The sequence below is a fragment of the Sapajus apella genome, unplaced genomic scaffold (assembly GCF_009761245.1).
Source record: "Sapajus apella isolate SASKATOON/1434 unplaced genomic scaffold, GSC_monkey_1.0 scaffold51, whole genome shotgun sequence".
In the NCBI taxonomy this organism is placed as follows: domain Eukaryota; kingdom Metazoa; phylum Chordata; class Mammalia; order Primates; family Cebidae; genus Sapajus; species Sapajus apella.
The window spans coordinates 6603913-6629646 of NW_022436991.1; the positions used below are offsets into that span (position 1 = coordinate 6603913).

At 45.1% G+C, this 25734-nt stretch overlaps 1 protein-coding gene and 1 non-coding gene across 2 annotated transcripts in view; both read left to right on the forward strand.

The window, feature by feature from the left end:
- The window catches only part of TMC5 (transmembrane channel like 5), an 81134-nt gene extending 57958 nt beyond the window's left edge, over positions 1–23176 (forward strand). The window contains exons 6-16 of the mRNA XM_032242704.1: positions 266–530; positions 3651–3729; positions 6011–6108; positions 7948–8043; positions 13509–13584; positions 13755–13888; positions 16448–16621; positions 17767–17845; positions 20511–20615; positions 21797–21839; positions 22608–23176. Coding sequence (XP_032098595.1) covers positions 266–530; positions 3651–3729; positions 6011–6108; positions 7948–8043; positions 13509–13584; positions 13755–13888; positions 16448–16621; positions 17767–17845; positions 20511–20615; positions 21797–21839; positions 22608–22654 — 1196 coding nt within the window. The 3' untranslated portion in view covers positions 22655–23176. The remainder of the gene's footprint in view (positions 1–265; positions 531–3650; positions 3730–6010; positions 6109–7947; positions 8044–13508; positions 13585–13754; positions 13889–16447; positions 16622–17766; positions 17846–20510; positions 20616–21796; positions 21840–22607) is intronic.
- A 105-nt stretch (positions 23177–23281) lies between these two features.
- On the forward strand, positions 23282–23421 carry LOC116526751. Its single transcript, XR_004258255.1, has one exon. It is a non-coding gene; the product is annotated as a U4 spliceosomal RNA (small nuclear RNA).
- The last annotated feature ends 2313 nt before the right edge of the window (positions 23422–25734 follow it).

The following is a 25734-nucleotide window of genomic DNA, read 5'->3' on the forward strand; positions in this document are numbered from 1 at the left end:
GAGGCCAAGGTGGATGGATCACCTGAAGTCAGGAGTTTGAAACCAGTCAGCCAACATGGGGAAACACTGTCTCTACTAAAAATTAAAAAATTAGCCAGGTGTGGTGGTGGGGGCCTGTAATCTCAGCTACTCAGGAGGCTGAGGCAGGAGAATCGTTTGAAGCCAGGAGGCAGAGTTGCAGTGAACTGAGATCATGTCACTGCACTCCAGCCTGGGCAACAGAGTGAGACTCCATCTCAAAAATATTTTTAAAAATAATAAATAGTTAACTCCAGAGGAGCTACTTCTGGGGTTTTCCATCACGGGAGACTTCTGAGTGAGGCAGAAAGGGGTACAGTGTACAAGCCAGCTCTCCATTCTCTCCTCCATGCCCTGCAGTTCCTGAAGACACACAAGAACCCTGGGGCGGTGCTGTTACTGCCTTTCGTTGTGTCCTGCATTAATCTGGTCGTGCCGCGTATCTACTCCATGTTCAGGCTCGTGGAGAGGTACGAGATGCCGCGGCACGAAGTCTACGTTCTCCTGATCCGGTAGGTCATCTGTCACACCCAGCACCAGCCTCTATTTCCATGAAGAGAAGTGGGATGGAAGCTAGAAAGGATTATGCTTTAGTATCAGTTTTGTTCTCCAGAAAGATGGAATTTTAAAAGTAAAGTGTGGCTGGGCATGGTGGCTCATGCCAGTAATCCCAGCACTTTGGGAGGCTGAGGTGGGAGGATCACTTGAGACCAGGAGTTTGAGAACAGCCTGGACAACATAGCCAGATGCTGCCTCTACGGAAAATCAGCTGGACACAGTGGCATGCACCTGTTAGTGCCAGCTACTCAGGAGGCTGAGGTGAGAGGATCATTTGATCCCAGGAGCTTGAGGTTACCTATGATGGCACTACTGCACTCCACCCTGTGCGACAGAGCAAGACCCTGTCTTAAACAACAAAAAAAGAATGAGGCCGGGTGCGGTGGCTCACGCCTGTAATCCCAGCACTTTGGAAGGCCCAGGCGGGTGGATCACGAGGTCAAGAGATTGAGACCATCCTGGCCAACATGGTGAAACCCCGTCTCTACTAAAAATACAAAAAATTAGCTGGGCGTGGTGGTGCGTGCCTGTAATCCCAGCTACTCAGGAGGCTGAGGCAGGAGAATTGCCTGAACCCAGGAGGCGGAGGTTGCGGTGAGCAGAGATCGAGCCATTGCACTCCAGCCTGGGTAACATGAGTGAAACGCAAGCCCCTGTCTTAAACAACAAAAAAAGAATGAAGTGTGTTTGTGTGGTATGGGCTTTTGCTCAAAGTCATGGCTTGATTGCTTTCTTGATTGCTACCAGTGGGGTATTGATGTAGTTCTCAAGTATGGGATGTACAGATGGGCAGGCAGTGCACTGCACAAAGGCTCCTGAGTGAGGAGGGGACTAAAATCATCCAGTGTTCCCCTTAGTCAAGCTGTGAGTCCTGGTACCCATGGCCTCAGGAGGGAGAAAGAGGTGCATTTTTGTTATTCCACCACCCAAACAAAGGTGGGAGGGTTGCTTTGGGCAACTCACTGGCACCCACTGGGTGCGTTTTTGTGATCCCCACAAAGGCATCATATGTACTAGAAGTGATCCCGGAGTTTTGTTAAACAAGGCCTGAAACTACCCAAATTTTGTCCTTCTGGTTTCTTTCCTGACTGGTACCTGGTTATGGTGGGGGTCATAAGTACAGGGCTGTAGATCAGGCACGGTGGCTCATGCCTATAATCCCAGCACTTTGGGAGGCCAAGGTGGGTGGATCATCTGAGGTCAGGAGTTCGAGACCAGTCTGGCCAATGTGGCGAAATGCTGTCTCTACTAAAAATATAAAAATTAGCTGGGTGTGGTCATGTACATATGTAATCCCAACTATTTGGGAGGCTGAGGCAGGAGAATCACTTGAACCCAAGAAGTGGAGTTTGCAGTGAGCCAAGACCCAGCCACTGCACTCCAGCCTGGGCAACAGAGTGAGACTCTGTCTCAAAAAAAAAAAAAAGAAAAAAGTATAGGTCTGTACAACACAGACTGAGTTTCTTTGCTGATCAGTTCCAGAGCCTTACCATGGTCTGTGAGATCTGGCTCCTGGCCAGCACTCCAGCCTCATTTTTTCCCCCTTTCCTTCCTGCTCACTGCCTGTCCCTGTCACTGACCTCCTAACCGTTCACAAACATGCCAAACTATTTTCCCACCTCTGGACTTTTGCATGGGCCTGGAACATTCTTCCCACCCACACCACAAGGCTTGCTTACTGACTGCATTTTGCGTTCTTCAAACATCACCCTCATGTTGCTCTCTTCCTTGCACACTTCATTAAAAATAACAGCTCCCTCCCACCCTTTCTCTTATACCATATAATTTTTTGTTACCACTTCCTAACATATATGCGTTTATTTATCTTCCTCCCCCACAGTTTACGGGGAAATCTTTGCCTTGTTCGCAGCGTCTGAGATATCATAGGTGCTCAAGAATGATTGATGAATGAATGAACAAATCAGTCAGTCAGTTATATCCAATTGATATTATGAAAAATTCCAGCCAGGTGCAGTGGCTCATGCCTGTAATCCTAGCACTTTGGGAGGTCAAAGTGGGAGGATTGCCTGAGCCCAGGAGTTCAAGACCAGCCTGGGCAACATGGTGAGACTCCATCTCTACAAAAAATTTAAAAATTAGTCGGGCACGGTGGATTGCGCCTGTAGTCCCAGCTACCTCAAGTGGCTGAGGTAGGAGAAGTCCTTGAGCCGGGAGGTCGAGGCTGCAGTGAGCCATGGCCACACCAGTGTACTCCAGTCTGGGTAACAAAATGAGATCCTGTCTCAAAAAAGAGGAAGGAAGGGAGGAAGGGAGGATGGGAGGAAGGGAGGGAGGAAGGGAAAGAACGAGAGAGAAGGAGAAAGAAAGAAAGTTGGTTCTGACTATATTCCTGTACCCTCATTATTCCCCACATCCCACCCACTGATCCATGATGCCGCTTTTTAAAGTATGTTTAGAAGGGAGAATATTAGGTCTCACTCTCACCCCATAACCTTGCATATTGAGTATGATGGACACAAAATACCATCTACCAGATGATGGAGTTGTAAAGACTGAAGGGGATGATTCAGTAAAGAGCTTGGCAATGTATGTTGGGTCAACACCCAATAAACATTTTGTACATTTACTATTACTGTAATAGGAAGTGAAATTAAATCATTTGGAAGTCCAACAAAAGAGAATGTATCATTTGGAATAAATTAGGTTATGCTGCAGTAACAAACATCCCCCCAAATCTCAGGGGCTTGGAACACAAAGGTTTATTTCTTGCTCATGTTACATACACAGTGCGGGTTGTCAAAACGGGCCTTCTCATGTTAGTCACTGAGGGATCCAGGCTGAGAGAGCAACAGCCGTCTTGAATATCATTGGTCACCATTCCAAAGAGAAGATGGGGAGTTCTGGAGGGTCTCACAGGCGCATTAATTGCTTCAGCTTAGAAGTGACACACATTGCTTCTGCTCACAATTCATTCACTGGAACTAGCCATGTGCCGCCCTCCAACCATAGGGGCCAGGAATTTCTACCTTACCATGTGCCCAAAAGAAACTATTAGCAGACAGCATGAAAGACTGTCATTGAAGGTAATCATAAATGTTGTTTCTTCTGTTTAGAAACATCTTTTTGAAAATATCAATCATTGGCATTCTTTGTTACTATTGGCTCAACACTGTGGCCCTGTCTGGTGAAGAGGTAAGATTCTATGCTTCTCTGCCCTAAGTTTGGTTTCTTAGCGTTCGACCAACAGGGAGGATATGGGTTTCTCAAGAACCATCACACTCCATATTTGGTATTAATTCCTTGTGGGAAGAGAATGGAAACTAATCTGGGAAGCAACATAAGGCAAAATGGGTCTCAACAAAAAAGCTCAGGTTCTGAAGTCAGGGGGATCTGATTTGAAGGCCAGCTGTGCTGTGTCATCTGCTGATCACTTAATCTCTTTTAGCCTCAGTTTTCTCATCTGTAAAATTGGGATTAAGCAATGTCATATGTAGTATAAGTACAGTGCCCAGCATATGCAATGGATGGTAGTAATTTTAGTGCTAGTCTGTTTTTTTTTTTTTTTTTTTTTTTGAGACGGAGTTTCGCTCTTGCTACCCAGACTGGAGTGCAATGGCGCGATCTTGGCTCACCGCAACCTCCGCCTCCTGGGTTCAGGCAATTCTCCTGCCTCAGCCTCCTGAGTAGCTGGGATTACAGGCACGTGCCACCATGCCCAGCTAATTTTTTGTAGTTTTAGTAGAGACGGGGTTTCACCGTGTTGACCAGGATGGTCTCGATCTCTTGACCTCGTGATCCACCCGCCTCGGCCTCCCACAGTGCTGGGATTACAGGCGTGAGCCACCGCGCCCGGCAGTGCTAGTCTGTTTTAACAGCCTTGGGATTGAACAAAATCCTTTTTGATCCTTGATATTCTGTTTTTCCTGTAACCTAGATACCCTGGGCTTTACCGATCTATAAGCTCATAAATACTGGAAGTAAAAATTATGTCCTAATGCTGACTGTTCCTGGCTGTCCTTCACTTACCTACAGTTTTTAGTCTTCCCTAACATCAGAGAATGGGTGCCTGATGGCCTCATTCTGAGGACGGTGTCCTATGTGGATTCAGGAACAAACCAACCTCTCTGGCCTTCTCGTTGGGATGCCTCTGCCCCTGCTATTGCATCCCCCATGAGAATGTGCCTTCACATTGCACAATAATCCTTAGAGGATGGTCATCATGAGCCCTCAGATACCCAGGATGCCCTGGGGTCGGCAGTAGAGTCAAGGAATCAGGAGCCTGTCTCTATTTCTCTGTTACCCATTATTCCTGGGCTCCAAAATAGCTCTGCTGTGTCTAGACTCAAACCATCTTACATGAACATGGCACCCTCAACTTCTTTCCCTTATTGTCAAAGAGATTCAAAATCAGCCCTCCAAGTTAGGATGGTTAGAGCAGATACCATATTATTCTTCCATGCATTTATCCATTCATGCATCCATCTATCCATCCATCCCTCCATCATCTATTTATTCATCTATGCATATATTCATCCATCCATGTATTCATCTGTCCATTCATGTATCCATCTATCCATCCATTCATACATCCATCTACTTATCCTTTTATCCATCCATGTATGCATCCATTCATCCATTTATCCATCTATCCATACATATATTTATCTATCCATTCATGTATTCATCTATCCATTCATTTATCCAACCATCCATCCCTTTATTCATCCATGTATCCATTCATGCATGCATCCATCCATTTATCTATCGATTCATGTATTCATCCAGCCATCTATTCATCCATCTATGTATCCATCTATCCACTCATCCATCATCCACCCATTTACTCATCCATACATCCATTCATCCTTGGCCTGTGCACCCAAAAGTTTTCTCTCCTCCTTCAGCCAAATCTAAAAGCTCCCAGTCTATCAGCTGATAGCACTGACTTCCTGCAGAGGTTCCTAGCCACTGTTTTATAGATTATAACTAATTTGAGCTTCCAGTTTACACTAGCCTGCTAAACCTCTAGGCCACTTTCTTAAGCAGATATTAATTAATTTTATTGTAAGGTCAATAAGCAAAAAGAGTGAAGACCTGGCCACTGCACTCCAGCCTCGGCGACACTTCTTGGTCTCTTGAAGAAACTGATTGCCCCTGGCTGAGAAATGGGATCCAGAGGGGATAGGGCAGAGATGAAAAGTTTTAAGGGGAGAGATCATGAGCAGGGAAAGTTTGGGTATATGTGGAAGACAAGCTTTAAGGGGGAGAAGAAGGAAACCAAAAAGGGAATAACACCCCTGAAAACAAACTTGGCTGCATTTTTACAGGGTGGGTCTAGTTTTTTGCGTACACAAAGACTTGGGCAAACCAAATCATTAGCCATGTCCTAATGGGTACACAGAGCTAGGAACAGAGGAGAATTGAACTGAGGCCACAGCCCCTTCCCACATTCCGACTGTTGTTTGCCTTTCAGTGTTGGGAAACTCTAATTGGCCAGGAAATCTACCGGCTCCTTCTGATGGATTTTGTGTTCTCTTTAGCCGATTCCTTCCTGGGGGAGTTTTTGAGGAGGTAATTATTTGTCATTGTTAAGTAATTAGTGCCTGATGCTGTAACCAGAACCTGGTTTCTGGCTGAGGGGGATGTACAGATCCCTTACATGCTCAAAGCATGCATTGTTCCAATTCTACCTGTTGTCCTTAGGGATACTGTTCTCTCCCACATTAGCTAAAATTTCCCCTTAACCTGACAATTCTGTTGTCCTAGTTCACTTGGTTCAGTTGACCCTTTACAACCTTCTTTTGAAAACAAATTCTAGAAATAAAAGACAGAAACGGAGCCATTTGAGATCTTATCCACCTGGGTGCAGTGGCTCACGCCTGTAATCCCAGCACTTTGAGAAACTGGGATGGGAGGATCACTTGGGCCGGGAGCTCAAGACTAGCCTGGGCAACATAGCAAGACTGTCTCTAAAAAAAAAAAAAAAAGAAAAAGGCAAAGAAAAAAAAAGAAATCTTATCCACTATGGATAATTTTAATACTATAGTATATATTCTTCCAGATTTTTCTACGCACACATTGCTCTGTGTGTGCGTTTACTATATAATATTATATAATTTTCAAAAGCAAAAATGGAGTCACACTGCATCATATTGTAGAATTTGCTTGAATTAATGTACCACTATGTCTTGACATCTTTCCATGTCAGTACATGTAGATTTATCTCATTGCTTTAATTGAATTAATGTGCTAATTTTATATTAGATACAATATATACAAAATTGAGGCATTGTCATTGTGTCATGTCTGGTTTTTTAAATTTAGTAATTTATTTTTTAAATAATATGATAAACCTCTCATTCCTTATAGACATTTACGTATTTCTGTAAGTTGCTCTAGTAATAAGATGGTCTATCAGATAAGATGGTGTGATGATGATTACTTTCTAGTGGGTAGATTCAATGCCAAATTTCCTCCTTCATTTATGCCAAAATGTGCTTTTATTCTACCCTCTGTTGAGGGTCTGGATGTAAAGGTGAAAAGGTTTGGCTGGGTGCAATGGCTCATGCCTGTAATCCTAGCACTTTGGGAGGCTAAGGCAGGTGAATCACCTGAGGTCAGGAGTTCAAGAGCAGCCTGGCAATGTAGTGAAAGCCTGTCTCTACTAAAAATACAAAACTTAGCCAAGAGTGGTGGTGCATGCCTGTAATCCCAGCTACTTGAGAGGCTGAGGCAGGAAAATTGCTTGAACCCAGGAGGCAGAGGTTGCGGTGAGCCGAGTTTGTGCCATTGCACTTCAGCCTGGGTGACACAGCAAGACTCCATCCCCTCCCCTCCAAAAAAAGATGAAAAGATTTTTTACTTTTTGACAGAACTTTTTTTTAATTGGCAACTCCTTTTTATTAATAAATTAATATAGAATAAAGTTTCCCCAGAGTAAATGGTAACTTGGTTTCCTTCTTGTGGATTTAGAATACAGGAAAAAATAATTAATTTGATAGCAGCAACCAAACATTTAAAAATGTTTGAGTTGAGTTCTCAATTAAATATCTTTCAAATGTTTATTTGAAAGGTGCTGAGTTCACCTGGTTCATGAAAAAAAATGTTTAATTACCAAAGAGGGGTATAATATAATAGTGGGATAATTTAAATGTTCAGGGTAACAAATGTTCTCTAGAATTTTTTAAACTCCCACTTCACTGCATTTTGTTAAACCAGTTTTCCCTCAATCCTTCAATTACTTCTTCAAAAACATGTTTGTAGATTTAGAACTTTTGAAAAATTTGCGAGGGAACTTACGACTTTATTTCAAGCTGGTGAGGGTCTCTTCTGCTGTTTGTCCTAGTCTGTGGGGGATCTTTTGAAAGTGGGAGTTATGGTTTGGGTACTAAATTCAGTATGTCTTCACAGAATCATTGGGATGCAACTGATCAAAAGTCTTGGAGTCCAGGAGTTTGACATTGCCAGGAATGTTCTAGAACTCATCTATGCACAAACTCTGGTGTGGTAAGTTTTGTGACTCAGCAAAATGCCCAGTGGTTCCTATGTGACTGTGGGGTTGGTGTTTTGGTGGCAAAGCCCCAAAATCTGTTGTTTTTAAAGCTGCATGGGTGATACCCCATCCAGTTAGTCTGAGAACCATGAATTTAGCATTGAGACTATTATTTTCCTTTATGAGAGCTTAAGGACTTCAGACAAGAATCAGCATAGAGCAGGGATCTCAACCTGGAGGCCCACAGGTCGTGTCCAGCCCTGCAGGTGTGTTTTGTTTGCTCCAAAAATTTGAATTAACCACTGCTATAGTCTCAATGTTTGGGTCTCCCCGCAAATTCATATGTTGAAACTTAACTTCCTATGTGATGGAGGTAGGGTCTTTGGGAGGTGATCTGATCTTTGACATGGCTCTTAGGAATGGGATTAGTGCCCTTATAAACAAGGCCCAAGAGACTCCTTGCCCCTTCTACCGTGTGGGGACATGGAGAGAAGGCAATATCTAGGAATCACTAAGCAGGGCATCACCAGACACCAAATCTGCCGCACCTTGAACTTGGATTTCCTAAGCCCCAGAACCATAAGAAATAAATTTCTGCTGTTTTATTTATTTATTTTTATTTTTTAGACAGAGTCTTACTCTGTCACCCAGGCTGGAGTGCAGTGGCGCGATCTCGGCTCACTGCAACCTCCGCCTCTCAGGTTCAAGCAATTCTCCTGCCTCAGTCTCCCAAGTAGCTGGGACTACCGGCGTGTGCCACCACGCCAGCCAATTTTTTGTGTTTTTAGTAGAGATAGGTTTCACCATGTTAGCCAGGGTGGTCTCGAACTGCTGACTTCAGGTGATCCGCTCACCTTGGCCTCCCAAAGTGCTGGGATTACAGTCATGAGCCACCACGCCCGGCCTCTGGTGTTTATAATCCACCTAGTTTATGACGTTTTGTTATAGCAGCCTGAATGGACTAAGACAACCACCCGTATTTAAACTTCAGGAGAGTTCACATAACACTTAAATTTCTGGCTTCTCTCCAGAAAGATCTGTGGCAAACTGAGCTTCTCCAGTTTGCCACAGTCTCCACCTTTAACTGTTGTCTCCTAGCATTGATTTGCCATTTTTCATTGCCTTTAGGCTGTTAGTTTGCCTGCAAACTTTACATCCATGTCTCCACAGCAATGGGACAATAAGCAGAGGCAGAGAGGGCTGAGTGTTTCTTATATCTGACGTACTATTTGGTGGGTTCTCTATGGTTTTTGGCCATTGAGAATAGCTAACTGGTTGCAGCAAATATTTTTACACACTCACCTGGAAACTGCAAACCAATAGTCAGGGGCTGTCTTTCCTTATTTATTTGTTTTTCTTTTCTTTCTTTCTTTCTTTTTTTTTTTTTTTTTTTCCTGAGGCAGAGTCTTGCTCTGCTGCTGAGGCCGAAGTGCAGTGGTACAACCTCCACCTCCCAGGTTCCATCAGTTCTCCTGCCTCAGCCTCCCAAGTAGCTGGGACTACAAGCATGCACCACCACACCTGGCTAATTTTTGCATTAGTAGAGACAGGGTTTCACCATTTTGGCCATACTGGTTTTGAGCCTCTGGCCTCACGTGACCCACCCACCTCAGCCTCCCAAAATTCTGGGATTATAGGTGTGAGCCACCATGCTCAGCCTATTTATTTTTGAGACAGGGTCTCACTCTGTTGCTCAGGCTGGAGTGCAGTGGCGTGATCATGGCTCACTGCAGCTGCAACTTCCTGAGCTCATGCAATCTTCCTGCCTTACTTTTCCTTATTTATTTTAACACAATTCAATTAACACCAGAATTCTGTATGGTGAATCACGTTTCCAGGCTCCATCTGATGGGGTGTTGCTAATTTGAAAGCGTTGGATTTGGAATTGCATAAACTGAATTCTGAGGCTGGCTCTGCCACTCACGGAGATCACTGTGCTTGTCTGAGCCTCAGTCTCATATGTAAATGAATATAACAGCTGCCTTCGAATCATGTTGAGGATTAAATGCCATGGTAGATGAAAACCGCTTTGCAGGCCAGGCACGGTGGCTCACGCCTGTAATCCCAGCACTTTGGGAGGCTGAGGTGGGCAGATCACCTGAGGTCAGGAGTTTGAGACCAGCCTGGCCAACATGGAGAAACCCCGTCTCTACTAAAAATACAAAAAATTAGCCGGGTGTGGTGGTGCATGACTGTAATCCCAACTACTCGGGAGGCTGAGGCAAGAGAATTGCTTGAATCTGGGAGGCGGAGGTTACAATGAGCCGAGATGATTGTACCATGGCTTTCCAGCCTGGGCAACAAGAGCAAAACTCCATCTCAGAAAAAAAAAAAAAAGGAAAAAAAAGAAAATTGCTTTGCAAATGCCAGTATGTCATACAATGGAAGAGTGTTTTATTTTCTGACTCTTTAAAGCTGCCCTGGGTGATTTGGCTGTCTGCAGATAACTCAGTGTTAATGAGTTTTTTTTTAGAAGACAGTGAGGACCTTTTTCGGCAGTTTAGGTGATATATTTGCATGCTGCTATGTCACCTGGCAATTTGGCAGTTTACAAAAGCCTTTCTTCCACATTATTTCAACTAGGATGTCATTGGACAAGTTACATAAACACTTTTTAAACCTTAGTTTTCTAATCTTTAAATGGTAGAGATACCTACTCACAGGGTTTTTGAGAGGATTAAATACGCATGGTGGCTCATGCCTATAACCCCAGCTCTTTGAAAGGCCGAGGCGGTCAGATCACCGGAGGTCAGGAGTTCAAGACCAGCCTGGTCAACTTGGTGAAACCCTGACTCTACTAAAAATACAAATTAGCTGGGTATGGTAGCACGTGCCTGTAATCTCAGCTTCTTGGGAAGCTGAGGCAGAAGAATAGCTTGAACCAGGGAGGCGGAGGTTGCAGTGAACCAAGATCATGCCCTAGCCTGGGAGACAACACAACACTCTGTCTCAAAAAGAAAAAAAAAAAAGAAATTACCATTACGACTTCTGGGCCTTTGAGATTTTTGTCGATAAATCATGAATAAGCACAATCAAAAACACATATCTTTTTTTCCCCATGGTTATTACAGTTCTAACCTTTGTGGTTTTAGGAAAATATTGCCTTTGATGATGAGTTTTACAAGATAATATAATGATAGAAAAGGCTATATGTTAGGGACAGTGGTAGAGGTGAGGGGAGGAACATGTTTCCAAAGTTTTAGTCTATTGTACACCAGCCTACCTATGTTTTGGTATAGCGACCTTTCACATGCACTATTACCTACTTAATTTTTTTATTATTTGCCTTTTTTTAAAATCAAACACATTTTTTTTTAATGCCGTGGTAGATGACAATTGCTTTTCATCAGACTCCCAAAGTGCTAAGATTACAGGAGGGAGCCACTGTGCCCATTCAATCCCCTCAAAACCCTGTGAGTAGGTACTAGTATGTCTACCATTTAAAGATTAGAAAACTAAGGTTTAGAGAGATTTTCAGTAACTTGCCCAATGGCATCCCGCTTGAAATAGTGTGGAAGAAAAGCCTTTGTAAACTGCCAGACTGCTTTTCCCAACATCAGCAGTCTCCCTGAGGTCAGTAAGAGCCCAGATGGCAAAACATCAGGCATGTGCCACCACGCCTGGCTAATTTTTGTATTTTTGGTAGAGATGGGGTTTTGCCATGTTGGCCAGGCTGGTCGCAAACTCCTTATGTCAGGTGATCTGCCCACCTCGGCCTCCAAAAGTGATGGGATTACAGGCAGGAGCCACGTGCCTGGCCTCTCAAATACATTTTTAAAGGAAACTTTATTTACAATCGTAAATGGAAAAACCAGTGCCATTTGACAGAAATCACAAATAACTGGAAAAATAAAAGCAATCCCATGCCAAACAGTCATTACATTCTAGCAAGATGATACCGTCTGCCAAGGCTCTTAGCCCAAGATCTACTCCTTTTTGTTAAAAAAAAAAAAAAAAAAAAATGGGAAATTGCCACGTTAGGAGTTAAGGCATTCTAGCACCACACTGAGATTTTCTCCTTTTGTTGCTGAAGAGCACTGAAGGACAGTTGGAAACGGAATGCCTTTCTTATTTGGAACTCAATGCTTTTGAATGCCTTGTCCCTGCAGGACCTCAGACCTTGAATACCATGGGGGAGCAAGAAGGAGGAGGGCAAGGCATAGGGTATGCCTTAAATTTGGGACTTGCTAAGTTAGGACATGATGAATACCATCTGTTGGGTTGGTAGGTGGGTGGGTGGCTTCTCTATAAAATCTTTCCAAGCCGGGCGCAGTGGCTCATGCCTGTAATCCCAGCACTTTGGAAGGCCGAGGGGGGTGGATCGCGAGGTCAGGAGTTCAAGATCAGCCTGGCCAAGATGGTGAAACCCTGTCTCTACTAAAAACACACAAAAAATTAGCCAGGCGTGGTGGCAGGCACCTGTAGTCCCAGCTACCTGGGAGGCTGAAGCAGGAGAATTGCTTAAACCTGGGGAGCAGAGGTACAGTGAAATCGCACCACTGCACTCCCGCCTAGACAACAGAATGAGACTTCATCACAAATTGAAAAAACTCCTTTTCAGAGCTGGAGAGAAGGTAGCTGTGGATGCTTGGTATGGCGGGAATCTGCCTAATTTGCCGGGATGGAAGCAGGCCCCCTCTGTATTAGTTTGCTGGGGCTACCATGACGAAGTCCCACACACTGAGTGGCTGAAACAACAGCAATTTCTTGTCTCACAGTTCTAGAGGCCAGAAGTCCAAGATCAAGGTGTGGGTAGAGTTGGTTTCCTCTGAGGGCCATAAGGGAGGGATCTGTCTCAGGCCTCTCTCATTGGCTTATAGATGGCCACCTTCTCCCTATGTCTTTACATGGTCTTCCGTATCTGTGTGTGTCTATGTCCTAATCTCCTCTTCTTCCTTCTTTTTTTTTTTTTTTTTTTTTTTTTTTTTTTTTGAGATGAATTCTCGCTCTGTCATCCAGGTTGGAGTGCAGTGGCACAATCTCAGTTTACCTCAACCTCCGCCTCCTGGGTTCTAGGGATTCTCCTGCCTCAGCCTCTCAAGTAGCTGAGATTCCAAGCACGTGCTATCACGCCTGGCTAATTTTTGTGTTAGCAGAGATGAGGTTTCACCATGTTGGTCAGGCTGGTCTCAAACTCCTGACCTCAGGTGATTCACCCGCCTTGGCCTCCCAAAGTGCTGGGATTACTGGCAAGCGCCACCTCGCCCAGCCTCCTGATCTCTTCTTTTAGGGACACCAGTTATACTGGATTAAAGCCTGCTGTAGTGATCTCATTCTACCTTAATCACCTCTCAAAGGCCCTGCCTCCAAATACGGTCACATTCTGAGATATTGGGGGTTAAGGCCTCAACATATGGATTTTTGGGGAGACACAATCCAGGCCACAACATCCTTTTTCTCTTCCCTCCAACCCCCCAGATTCACCCCAACTCCTGGTGTCTCCCCCCCGCCTCTGACACTCACCCTCTCTCCCTCTCAGGATTGGAATCTTCTTCTGCCCCCTGCTGCCCTTTATCCAAATGATTATGCTTTTCATCATGTTCTACGCCAAAAATGTGAGTCAGTCGACATTGCCATCAATCAATTTTGCCCAAACGCCTGTGACCTGGTGCGCTTAAAGCTGGGGAAGGGGTCTCTGCGAAGGTCTCATGAGGCTGGGCCTGGCTGGGGTCCCCCTGCTGCTGCTCTGGCTGCAGATGGGAGGGGGCTGCCTCTTTCTCTTCAGGTCAGCCTGATGATGAATTTCCAGCCTCCAAGCAAAGCCTGGCGGGCCTCACAGATGATGACTTTCTTCATCTTCTTGCTCTTTTTCCCGTCCTTCACCGGGGTCTTGTGCACCCTGGCCATCACCATCTGGAGGTAGGAAAACGTGGCCTTGGGTGAAGTTTTAGAGACTGGGTGGAAGGGCGTGTGTTTTAAAATGTAGGTTTTATTATAATTCAGATGCGGTGAGGCCAGGTACAGTGGCTCATGCCTGCAATCCCAGCACTATGGGAGGCCAAGGTGTGTGGATCACTTGAGCCCAGGAGTTCGAGACCAGCCTGGCCAACATGGTGAAACCCTGTTTCTACTAAAAATACAAAAGTTAGCCAGGCGTGGTGGTGTGTGCCTGTAATCTCAGCTACTCGGTAGGCTGAGGCAGGAGAATCACTTGAACCTGGGAAGTGGAGGTTGCAGTGAGCTGAGATTGCACCACTGCACTCTAGCCTGGGTGACAGAGCCAGATGCTATCTAAATAAATAGATAGATAAATAAATAGATAGATGATAGATAGATAGATAGATTGACAGATAGATAGATAGATAATTTAGGTGTGGTGACACCCAGCAGATCAGGAATGACCACCAGTAAAAAGATAGTTTAGTACTCACAGTTCCTGAGAGAGGGGGCACAGGGATCACACAGGGAAACGTGGGGTTAGGTCAGGAGGCAGAGGGAGTGAAGGGAATCATGAGCCAGAGCCTTTGTTGTGGTTTTCTGTGGTAAGGAATGGGCAAGGCAGGGGAAGCAGGTTTAGAATCGGCTGGTTTGAGTAGGCTGTGGAATGTGGGGCTGTCCTGAGTCATCTGGGACCTGGCCTGGTGTGATGAGGGCAGGAGAGTGGTGGCCCAGAGTGTAGGAGCCTGATAAAGGGGGCGTTTGGCATGTGGGATCTGGGTTGGTTGGTGTGCATTTGAAAGGTGTGCTTTGCAAGCTAGCCCAGGGAGCTGGGGTCATTAAGACCCCAGATGTTAAAACATCAGAGTAAACAGGCTTAATACAGTGTCTAACCTAAGTTCCCTTGCTAACCAACAGTCACTAAAAGCCAGGGAGGGAATACATCCTAGTTTGATCACTACCCATCGAAACTGAAGCTTCCCAGAATGGGGAGAGACTCCCGCCAGTGCTTCACATCTGGAACAGAACTTAATCTAAGTTAACGGAAAAGCAGGACTGATCCAGCTCCTCCCACCCCTCCAACCCCGCCTCCCTTTGGCTTCCCCCAGCCTCACGGCTCTCACCTCATTCCTGGAAGCAAGCGAACCCCTCCCAACATGGGCAGAGTCCTCTGAGTGAAGTCCTCTCCCCACTCCCTTTGCTTGGCTGCCTCCTCTCCACCCTCTGATTCTCAGCTCCAAGGCCCTCTCCAAGATCTGACCTTCAGAGCCTGCCTTGTCTGCCATCAGTTCCCCACTGCCTCTCTCTCAGGCCTGAGTTTCTTTCCTTCATTCCATCATTCATAATCAGGAATGCCTCTGTTTTTGTTTAATTGTTACTCAACAATTGTCCATTGTTCCCACCAGAACATAAGCCCAATAGGGCAGGAACTGTCTGCCTTGCTTAATATGGAGTCCCCAGAGCCTGACTAGAATAGCACTTAACAGAATAAACCAAGGGTGAATGAATAATTGAATGAATGAATGAATGAACAAGGGAGATGATTTTTAGGACACACGTGGAACTGGGACCCTCCGTTCCTTGCTCCACAACATCCTTGCTTCTCTTGGTGTATCCACTTTCTTCTTTCTCTTCCTCACCAGTTCCTTGTTGCCCTTTAGTTTCTGCTCATTCCTCCATAGCTAACAGGGTTCCCTCTTTATGCGTCTTAATTCAAGTTCTTTCTTTGAGACGGGGCCTCATTGTGTCACTCAGGCTGGAGTGCGGTGGCACAATCACAGCTCGCTGCACCCTCAAACTCCTGGACTCAAGTGAAACTCCCACCTCAGCCTCCTGAGTAGCTGGGACTGTAGGTGCACATCACCAAGCCTGGCTAATTTTTTGTTTTTTGGTAGAAATAGGGGTCTTGCTGTGTTACCTAGGCTGGTCTCAGACTCTTAGCCTCAAGTGATCCTCCCGCCTTGATCTCCCAAAGTGCTGGGATTGTAGGTGAGCCACCACACTCAGCCTTAATTCAAGTTGTTTTTTTTTTTTTAGACAGGGTCTTACTCTGTTGCCCAGGCTGCAGTACAGTGGTATGATCGTAGCTCATTATATATATATAGAGAGAGACAGAGTCTCTCCATGTTGCCCAGGCTGGTCTTGAACTTCTGGGCTCAGGCAGTTCTTCCACCTTGGCATCCCAAAGTGTTGGGATTGGCGGCATAAGCCATAGTGCCTGGCCTTAATTCATGTTCTTAAGAAAGAGAGTCTGACTGTCCCCCATTCAATCATTGAGCCAAGTTACTGCAGAAGTCACTGCCTGGCCTTTGGACTGGCTGCTTTTGGGTCAGGTGATCCCTGTGAACCAAGAGCCAGTGCTTGGAGCACAGGTCACCCCAGCAAGGCTGTGAGTGAGAGAGTTTCCTTGGGAAGGGGTATAAGTGGATCAGGCAAGGCTTGATGTTTTCAGGCCCAGAGTCCAGAAAGGTCACCCTGATTCTAGAACAACCATCCCTGAGACTTGTGCTAGAGATGTTCTTCCATCCTTTGTTTTACCAGATTGAAGCCTTCAGCTGACTGTGGCCCTTTTCGAGGTCTGCCTTTCTTCATTCACTCCATCTACAGCTGGATCGACACCCTGAGTACACGGCCTGGCTACCTGTGGGTTGTTTGGATCTATCAGAACCTCATTGGAAGCGTGCACTTCTTTTTCATCCTCACCCTCATTGTGCTGTGAGTGGGACACCTGGGGAATCTAGCGGGGAAGCCAAGAGCTCTCCCGGGAAACAGCAGCAGGGATGTTTGGTTGGAAAGCAAATGGCTATAGCAGAGCTCAGTGTTCTGGGTGACTCTACCCTTGCATAGGTAGTTTTCTTCCTTCCTTTCTTTTCCTCCCTCCCTCTTTCTTTCTTTTTTTCTTTTTCTTTATTTCTTTTCTTTTTTCATTTTTTCTTTTCCATTCTTCTTTCCTTTCTCCCTTTCCCCTCCCCTTCCCCTTCTCCTTCCCTTCCTCTTTCCTTCCCTTCCCTTCTTTCTTTGGTTCAGACAGGATCACAATCTATTGCCCTGGCTGGACTGCAGTGGGATGATCATGGCTCACTGCAACCCCTACCTTTTAGGCTCAAGCAATCCTCCTACCTCAGCCTCCAAGTAGCTGGGATTGCAGGTGTGCACCATTATGCCTGGCTAATTTTTTAAATTTTTGGAGAGATGGGGTCTCCCTGTGTTGCCCAGGCTGTTCTCCAACTCCTGGCCTCATGTTATCCTCCTGCCTCGGCCTCTCAAAGTGTTGGGATTACAGGATTACACCTTGCCCAACCTTGCATTGATAATGTTTTTAAAAAGTTATTTAGCCTGGTGCAGTGGCTTGTGCCTGTAGCCCAAGCTTCTTGGGAAGCTGAGATGGGAGTATTGCTTGAGCCTAGGAGTTTGAGGCTGCAATGTGCTCTGATCATGCCACTGTACTCCAGCCTGGGTGAAAAAGCAAGATCCCGTCTCGGAGGGGTGGGGTTGAGAGCTTATATATTATCTTCTTGTCTTAGGGATTTTTAAAAAACTTGTTCTATTAAGAAAGCAATACCTGCTTGTCCCCTGTTAAAAAGATGACATGCCCAGAGATGCTCAATTAATTGGTCTGAAGAGGGGCTGTGGCATGGGCTTGTTTCCCCTTTCCAGATGATTCCATGAGCAGCCAAGTTGAGAACCATTGCTCCAATGTATTTAACCTATAACTCACCCCAACATGACTTTTCAGAAACACGTTTGGGCCCAAATCCATCTGCAACCACAGATTCCAGTTCCTTTGCATCCAGTGGAAATTCGCAGCCTGCAAAACGTTGGCAAGAGTGTCTGTCATTCTTTCTTTTCTCCTCTTCCAGAATCATCACCTATCTTTACTGGCAGATCACAGAGGGAAGGAAGATTATGATCAGGTTGCTCCATGAGCAGATCATTAATGTAAGTCCCCTTGGATCCCTCTGATATCCACCCCTACCCTTTTAAAGCTCTGTATAAGAGACACTTTGAGACATCCTCCAAAATAAAGACAATACTGCAATGAACTCTCATATCCCTGCTCTCAGCCCTAACAGCCATCAGTGTTTGTATATTCTTATTTCGTCTACACCTTCTCTTCCCAGCAAATCCCTTATTTTTATTTTCTTATTTATTTAAATTCTTCTTCTTCTTCTTCTTCTTTTTTTTTTTTTTTTTTTTTTGAGACAGAGTTTCGGTCTTGTTGCCCAGGCTGGAGTGCAGTGGCACAATCTCAGCTCACTGTAACCTCCACCTCTCGGGTTCAAGCACTTTTTGTGCCTCAGCCTCCCAAGTAGCTGGGATCACAGGTGTGTGCCACCACGCCCAGCTAATTTTAGTGTTTTTAGTAAAGATGGTGTTTTGCCATGTTGGCCAGGCTGGTCTCAAACTCCTGGCCTCAAGTGATCCACCTGCCACAGCTTCCCAAAGTGCTGGGACTACAGGTGTGAGCCACTGCACCCTGCCATGTTCTGCATATATCTGATTTGCAACTCTGCAGTGCAGTTTAGTATGTTTCTGGGTTTTTTCTTTGTGTTTCCTGTAAACCGATGACGAGATCTAGAGACTTGACTAGATCCAGATTCAGCTTAGGCAAAATACTTTATAGGTGATGCTGTTCTTTCCTATGGCATTGTCTTGAGACAGATAATGTCTGATTGTCCCTTTCTGTGATGTTAACAATAATCAGTGAGTTTGAGCTTTCTTAGCCTGACCCGTCACAGCGTTTCACTGAATGGATTTAGCTGAACGGACTTCAATGAGTAATGCCTAGAAAATCCGTTTATTTCATTAGGAAATACAACATAGAGATACTCCAATTGTATAATTCCTCCTGTATTTATTAGCTGAAATTCTTCTATTAAAAAAGGAATTTTTACCAGGCATGGTGGCTCACATCTGTAATCGCAGGACTTTGGGAGGCCAAGGCAGGTGGATTCTCTAAGGTCAGGAGTTCAAGACCAGCCTGGCCAACACGGTGAAATCCCATCTCTACTAAAAATACAAAAATTAGCAGGGCGTGGTGACACGCACATGTAGTCTCAGCTACTCAGGAGGCTGAGACAGGAGAATCACTTGAACCCAGGAAGTTGAGGTTGCAGTGAGCTGAGATTGTGCCACTGCACTCCAGCCTGGGTGACAGAGCAAAACTCCATCTCAAAAACAAAAACAAAAACAAAACAACAAACAAAAAAACTAAGGAAGGGCTTTCAGAGTATAGTGATTCACTGCTCTAAGTTATAGGGCTAGTAAATGGTTGGGATTTGAACAAGGAGACTCCAGAGTGTGTGCTCTTAACCAAGCGTGGTGGCTCATACTTGTAGACCCAGTTACTCTGGAGACTGAGATGGAAGGATTGCATGAGCCCAGGCGTTTGGGGCTGCAGTGAGCTGTGATTGCACCACTGCTCTCCAACCTGGATGACAGAACAAGATCCCTGTCTTAAGAAAAGGTTTGCGCTTTTAATGACAATGCAGTTCAGTCTCTGAATAAAAATCTGTTGGTTAAAACTTACAAGTTTGCAGTCTTGCACACTCTCTAGGTAATTTTTATTTGTATTTTTTTAAGAGGGAGTTTCACTCCTGTTGCCCAGGCTGGAGTGCAATGGCACAATCTCAGCTCGCTGCAACCTCCGCCTCCCGAGTTCAAGCGATTCTCCTGCCTCAGCCTCCTAAGTAGCTGGGATTACAGGTGCCCACCACTACTCCCAGCTAATTTTTGTGTTTTTAGTAGAGACGGGGTTTCACCGTGCTGGCCAGGCTGGTCTCAAACTCCTGACCTCAGGAGATCTGCCCACCTCGACCTCCCAAAGTGCTAGGATTATAGGCATGAGCCATCACACCCGGCCAGATGCTTTCTCTTAAAAGAAAAAAGTTCAAAGAGAAACAGAGGCATGGGAACAGGACTACTATGATTGGCTGAGAATGAGCAGACAACCAAATGTGTTTGCTTGTCTACCTCAACGGGTGGAATGTTCTACTCTTATCTGCAATGCGGGTTCACAGGAAAGTGATTACACCCTCCTGGGAGAAAGCATGCCTCCTTTCTTTGTTCATTTTCCCAGCTTGGAATTAACGATCTCCATCAACACAGATAACTTTGACAAATGAAACACCCTTGACATCCTTAGCGGCTGCCCTCTAAGCTTTGGAATTCTCTGTGGGAGGACAGGGCAGACCTAGGCAGCACTGCTAGGATCACACGATATGCTTCTGGGGTGGGGCACATGCCTATGGAGGATACTGGAAACCATTTTTCAGATGGTTTCAGGCCATTCAGATCTTGCATGTAAGCTGCTTCTAGCAGCCGGCTTCAGAAGGCTACTTGCTCAAGCCTGTTAGGGGAATTGATTTAGAGGAGAACTGCTTTAGAGGAGAACATTACAGTGCAGGAAGGCTCTGGGGGACAGTTTGGTTTTACTGTGAAATGTTTCTTTTCTTTCATCAAAAGATGGCAGCAATCTCCATCCTACTTCTAGGACCCTACCTGCCTGAAAATCGAGGTTCTTGCCATCAATTGCTTTCTCAATTCCATACCATCATTCATTCATGTTTTTGTTTCTTTCTGGTTTTGTTTACCTTCTTGGCAGGAGGGCAAAGATAAAATGTTCCTGATAGAAAAGTTGATCAAGCTGCAGGATATGGAGAAGAAAGCAAACTCCAGCTCCCTTGTTCTGGAAAGGAGAGAGGCGGAGGTGAGGCTGGAGACTGCCTTGGGGACTCCTAGGACACAAATTTGCCTCCATGTATAAAGCACATCAGAGGCCAGGTGCGGTGGCTCACGTCTGTAATCCCAGCACTTTGGGAGACAGAGACAGGTAGATCACCTGAGGTCAGGAGTTCAAGACCAGCCTGGACAACATGGTGAAACCCCGTCTCTACTAAAAATACAAAAAATTAGCCAGTCTCGCTCTGACGTCCATACTGGAGTGCAGTGGCTTGATCTCAGCTCATTGCAACCTCCACCTCCTGGGTTAGCAATTTTCTGTCTCAGCCTCTCGAATAGCTGGGATTACAGGCACCTGCCACCATGCCTGGTTTCACCATCATGGCCATGCTGGTCTAGGACTTCTTACCTCGTGATCCACCCGCCTCGGCCTCCCAAAGTGCTGGGTTTACAGGTGTGAGCCACCGTGCCCAGCCATAAATCTACCTTAATGCCAATGCCACTTAAGTTGGAAACTGTGATCTTGACAGAAAAGACTGCCATGTAATTTATCATCTGTGCAAATTTATACCATCAGCACAATTTAGGTAAGGGATCAGGAGGCCTAAAGGTACATCTTCTGAAGGTGGAGACCAAGTCTGTTCACTTGTCACCCAGGTCCTAATTTATTACCTCGAATAATATAAATGCTCAGTGAATATCTGTTGAATAGCCAGGTGCGGTGGCTCATGCCTGTAATCCCAGCACTTTGGGAGGCCGAGGTGGGCAGATCACTTGAAGTCAGGAGTTCAGGACCAGCCTGGCCAACATGGTAAAACCCCATCTCTACTAAAAATGAAAAAAAAAAAAAAAAATTGGCTGGGGTTGGTGGCAGGTGCCTGTAATCCCAGCTACTCTGGAGGCTGAGGCAGAGTTGGTGGAACCCAGGAGGTGGAGGTTGCAGTAAGCTGAGATCATACCACTCCGCTCCAGCCTGGGAGACAGAGCAAGACTCTGTCTCAGAAGAATATCTGTGGAATAAATGAATAGAGTCACTCTCCCTAAAAAACAAAACATGTTCAATATTTCTATGGCAGAAGCTTGGTCTTAATCTGTTATCCCTTAATTTTAAAATGGTGGAGAGGCTCACAGATTGTGCCAACTATGCCACAAGACCCTGAATCTGCGTTCTTCCTCCATGACGTGGCTGCCTGTTTTTTGCTTTTTCAGCAACAAGGCTCTTTGCATTTGGGGGAGCATGACGGCAGTCCTGGTGAGTAATTGAACTGGCACAGAATAAGACACTAATTTATTTCAGGGGAAATATCTAAGATAACCGTAAGAATTGCTCTTGTGTTTATTACTTTTTCAGTTGCAAACTGGATCCAAATTGGCTTAAGCAAAATTTCAAGAATAATTCTTGCTTTAGACCTAGCCTAACACAGGAGCTCACCATGTCACCAGAACCTGGTTTCTTTCAGTTTCATTCTTATCTATGTTGGTTCCTTTTGCAAGTAGACTCTTCCTAATAAGGGCAGGATAGCTTTATCAACTTCTTATATCTTCTCAGAGTCAGTCTGGTGGGAAAGAGTGAGGCACTCAGGATTCTCGTGGTGTTTCATGGAATCTGACTGGGTGATGTCCCTGTCTATGAACCAATTGTTGTGGCTACAAGAAGGTGGCACTTCCTTTGGTCACATGATTCATCTATAGATACCGGTAGTGCAACCTTGGAGAACATAGGGATCAAGAGGAGGGAAGGGTGACTTCCCAAAGAAAATCTGGGGCTGATGCCAGAAGGAAAGCGAATTCCAGGCAGGAAACAAATAGGCAAACCCATTAATCTTTTTTTTGGGGGGGAATAGCATTTACTGATGACTTTCAGTGATGGGAGTTCAAGGGGGAGGATTATAGAAACTAAAAGCAGGAGGCAAGAAAGGCATGAGAAACTATGGGATCTTGAAGGGCAAGTTGGTCTTTCCCTTGTAGAGATGGGGCAGGGTGTGCCTGAGTTAACTTCTCTTTCCTGTGTCAAACCTAGACTTGCGATTTAGAAGATCAGTTCAAGAAGGTAATCCAAGGGCCTGATGATTGTTTTGGTAACGAGACACCAATCAAATAAGGAGAGCAGATGAAAATGGAACGATTTCTTCCGTGCAACCTGTGCCTTTAGCAATTGCCCAGAAGGAAATCCAAGCCTTTAGCCAGGAGCGGAAACTGACTACAATGTAATTATCAAAGTAAAATTGGGCATTCTGTGCTATTTTTTACACCTGGATTGCTGATTTTTCAAGACAAAATACTTGGGGTTTTCCAATAAAGACTGTTGTAATATTGAAACGGGCCCACAAAAACCTAGGAAGAAATAACTAGGGAATAATATATTTTATCTTCAAGAAATGTGTGCATGAATGATTGGTTCTTAGGAATCTCACCTGCCAGACTTCCCAGTCCTGGCAAAGGTTTAGGAACTGTTGTTAAGAATAGTGGTCCAGCCTGAATAAACATGTAATCCTTAAGCAGGGTGTGAAGCCTGCATTTATTTGTGACTTTGAACTAAAAACATCCCCATATGTCCCAAAGTTGGAATACAACCAGAGGTCTCATCTCTGAACTTTCTTGCATATTGATTACATGAGTCTTTGGAATTGGGGATGGAGAAGTTTCTGCCCCTATGAGGAGTTATACATGACCATTAAAGTCTTACGTCAAACTAGCTTTGCACAGCGGAAGTATTGTAGCCGATGAGGTTTATCCTATGCTCGATTATTGCTAATTGAAAATTTTCCCAATACCCTGCTGTGATGACTTAAAATATAGTCAGCATTGGCAATTTTTGACATTCTCTACGGAGACTGAATAAGAAAAAAAAAGAATTAGCTGGTTGCAACGGCTCATGCCTGTAATCTTAGCACTTTGAGAGACTGAGGCAAGCGGATCACTTGATGTTAGGAGTTCAAGACCAGCCTGGCCAACATGGTGAAACCCCGTCTCTACTAAAAATACAAAAACTAGCTGGGCGTGGTGGTGCATACCTGTAATCACAGCTACTTGGGAGGCTGAGGCAGGATAATTGCTTGAACTGGGGAGGCAGAAGTTTCAGTGAGCCAAGATGACCCCACTGTACTCCAGCCTGGGCAACAGAGCAAGACTCTGTTTCAAAAAAAAAAAAAAAAAAAGATACATTTGAAACACAAGCACCCAACCAGCGCTCAGTCATTTATTTCCTTTTTTTTATTTTTTATTTTTTAAGAGATGAGTCAGAGCTATGTTGCCAGGTTTGACTCAAACTCCTAAGTGAAGCAGTCCTCCCACTTCAGCCTCCCATGCAGCTGGGACTACAGGCACATGCCACTACACTTGACAACTCACTTTTTCATTCACTTATTTTTTCCATTAATTCACTTCATCAGAGGAATTAATTTCTTTTGGTGTCATCTTTGGTAACAGTTGCATCCATCCATCCATTTATTCAACAAATATGGACCAAAGAGTGGTGAACAAAATGGTGAACAAGTCATGGTGCTACCTGTCTAGCAGATTTAGACGTGGATTTAACACTTAAGCAATAACTAATTTTCGTTGCAGTAGGTGCTCTGAAGAAGCACAGAGACTATGGGGGACCCTGTGGGGTCAGTGCAGGCAGCCCATGGAAGTGATATTGGAAATGATTTTTTTTCCCTTGGAGACACCTTAGTGCTGTTTGTGCCCTTTTTTAGTAGGTGCTCTTTTTTTTTTTTAAATTGAGTTTTCCTGTGTGTCTCGGGCTAGAGAGGCTGGAATGCAGTGGCACAATCTTGGCTCACTGCAACCTCTGCCTCCCGGGTTCAAGGAAGTCTCCCACCTCGGCCTCCTGAGTAGCTGGGATTACAGGTGCATGCCACCACGCCTGGCTAATTTTTGTATTTTTAGTAGAGATGAGTTTTTGCCATGTTGGCCAGGCTGGTCTCTAACTCCTGACCTCAGGTGATCTGCCCACCTCAGCTTCCCAAAGTGCTGGGATTACAGGCGTGAGCCACCGTGCCCAGCCGCTGCTTGGGCTTCTACAGTGAAATGTGAACTTCCTCTGAAAGCATCACTTTTGCTCATTTGCCAGATGCTAAGTGCTCCCATCTGGAATGCTTCTCTCCCTTCACCTTCATCCCTTGTCTCCACTTCAGTGCAGCCCTGCTTCTCCAGGCGGTGTAAGTACAGTAGACAGTGGCTCATGCTTGTAATCCCAGCATTTCTGGAGGCCAGGATGGCAGATCACCTGAGGTCAGCAGTTCGAGACCAGCCTGGCCAACATGGTGAGACCCCCCCCCATCTTGACTAAAAATACAAAAATAAGCCGGGTGTGGTGGCGCGTGCCCATAATCCCAGCTACTCGAGTGGCTGAGGCATGAGAATTGCTTGAACCTGGGAGACAGAGGTTGCAGTGAGCCAAAGATTACGCCACTGCACTTCAGCCAGAGGGACAGAGTGAGACTGTCTCAAAAACTAAAGGAAAAAAAGTACTGTACACAGCATTTTAAATAGTCTAGGACATGGTAGACAGTCAATAAATGTTAATTTGCAAGGATTTTACATGCACTCTTTCATATAATCACCACCACTGCAAGAATATTGCCCCTATTTTATAGGTAAATTAATTTAGCCAAGGTCATACATCTGGTAAGTTGCTGATTAGGAATGGAGACTTGGCTTTCTCTGTTTCCAAATCCTGTTTTTAACCCTATACTGAGCCTTCCAAGGAAGTGCTTAACAGTAGTTATTCATACTTTATTTCATCATTCAAATTCTCCATTTTTGGGGGCCTGACCATCTTAGCACAGGACCTAAATACTTTGGCTTGGCTGAATCAAAAGCAAAATGGATTTGGGATGAAGATCAAGAGACAGAGATCTCCTGGCTCTGTAGAGATCTTTTCACAACATAAAGGGACATTATTATTACGGTGAATATTTTGAGAGATTGGAGTCAAACTCTGTCACCCAGGTCCGAGTGCGTGGTGTGATTCTAGGTCACTGCAGCCTCAACTTTCTGGGCTCCAGTAATTCTCCTGCCTTAGCCTCAATTTTTAAATTTTTTGTAGAGACGGGAGTCTCACTATTTACCCAGGCTAGTGTTGAACTCCTGGCTTCAAGTAGTCCTCCCGCCTTGGCCTCCCAAAGTGAAAGGATTAAAGG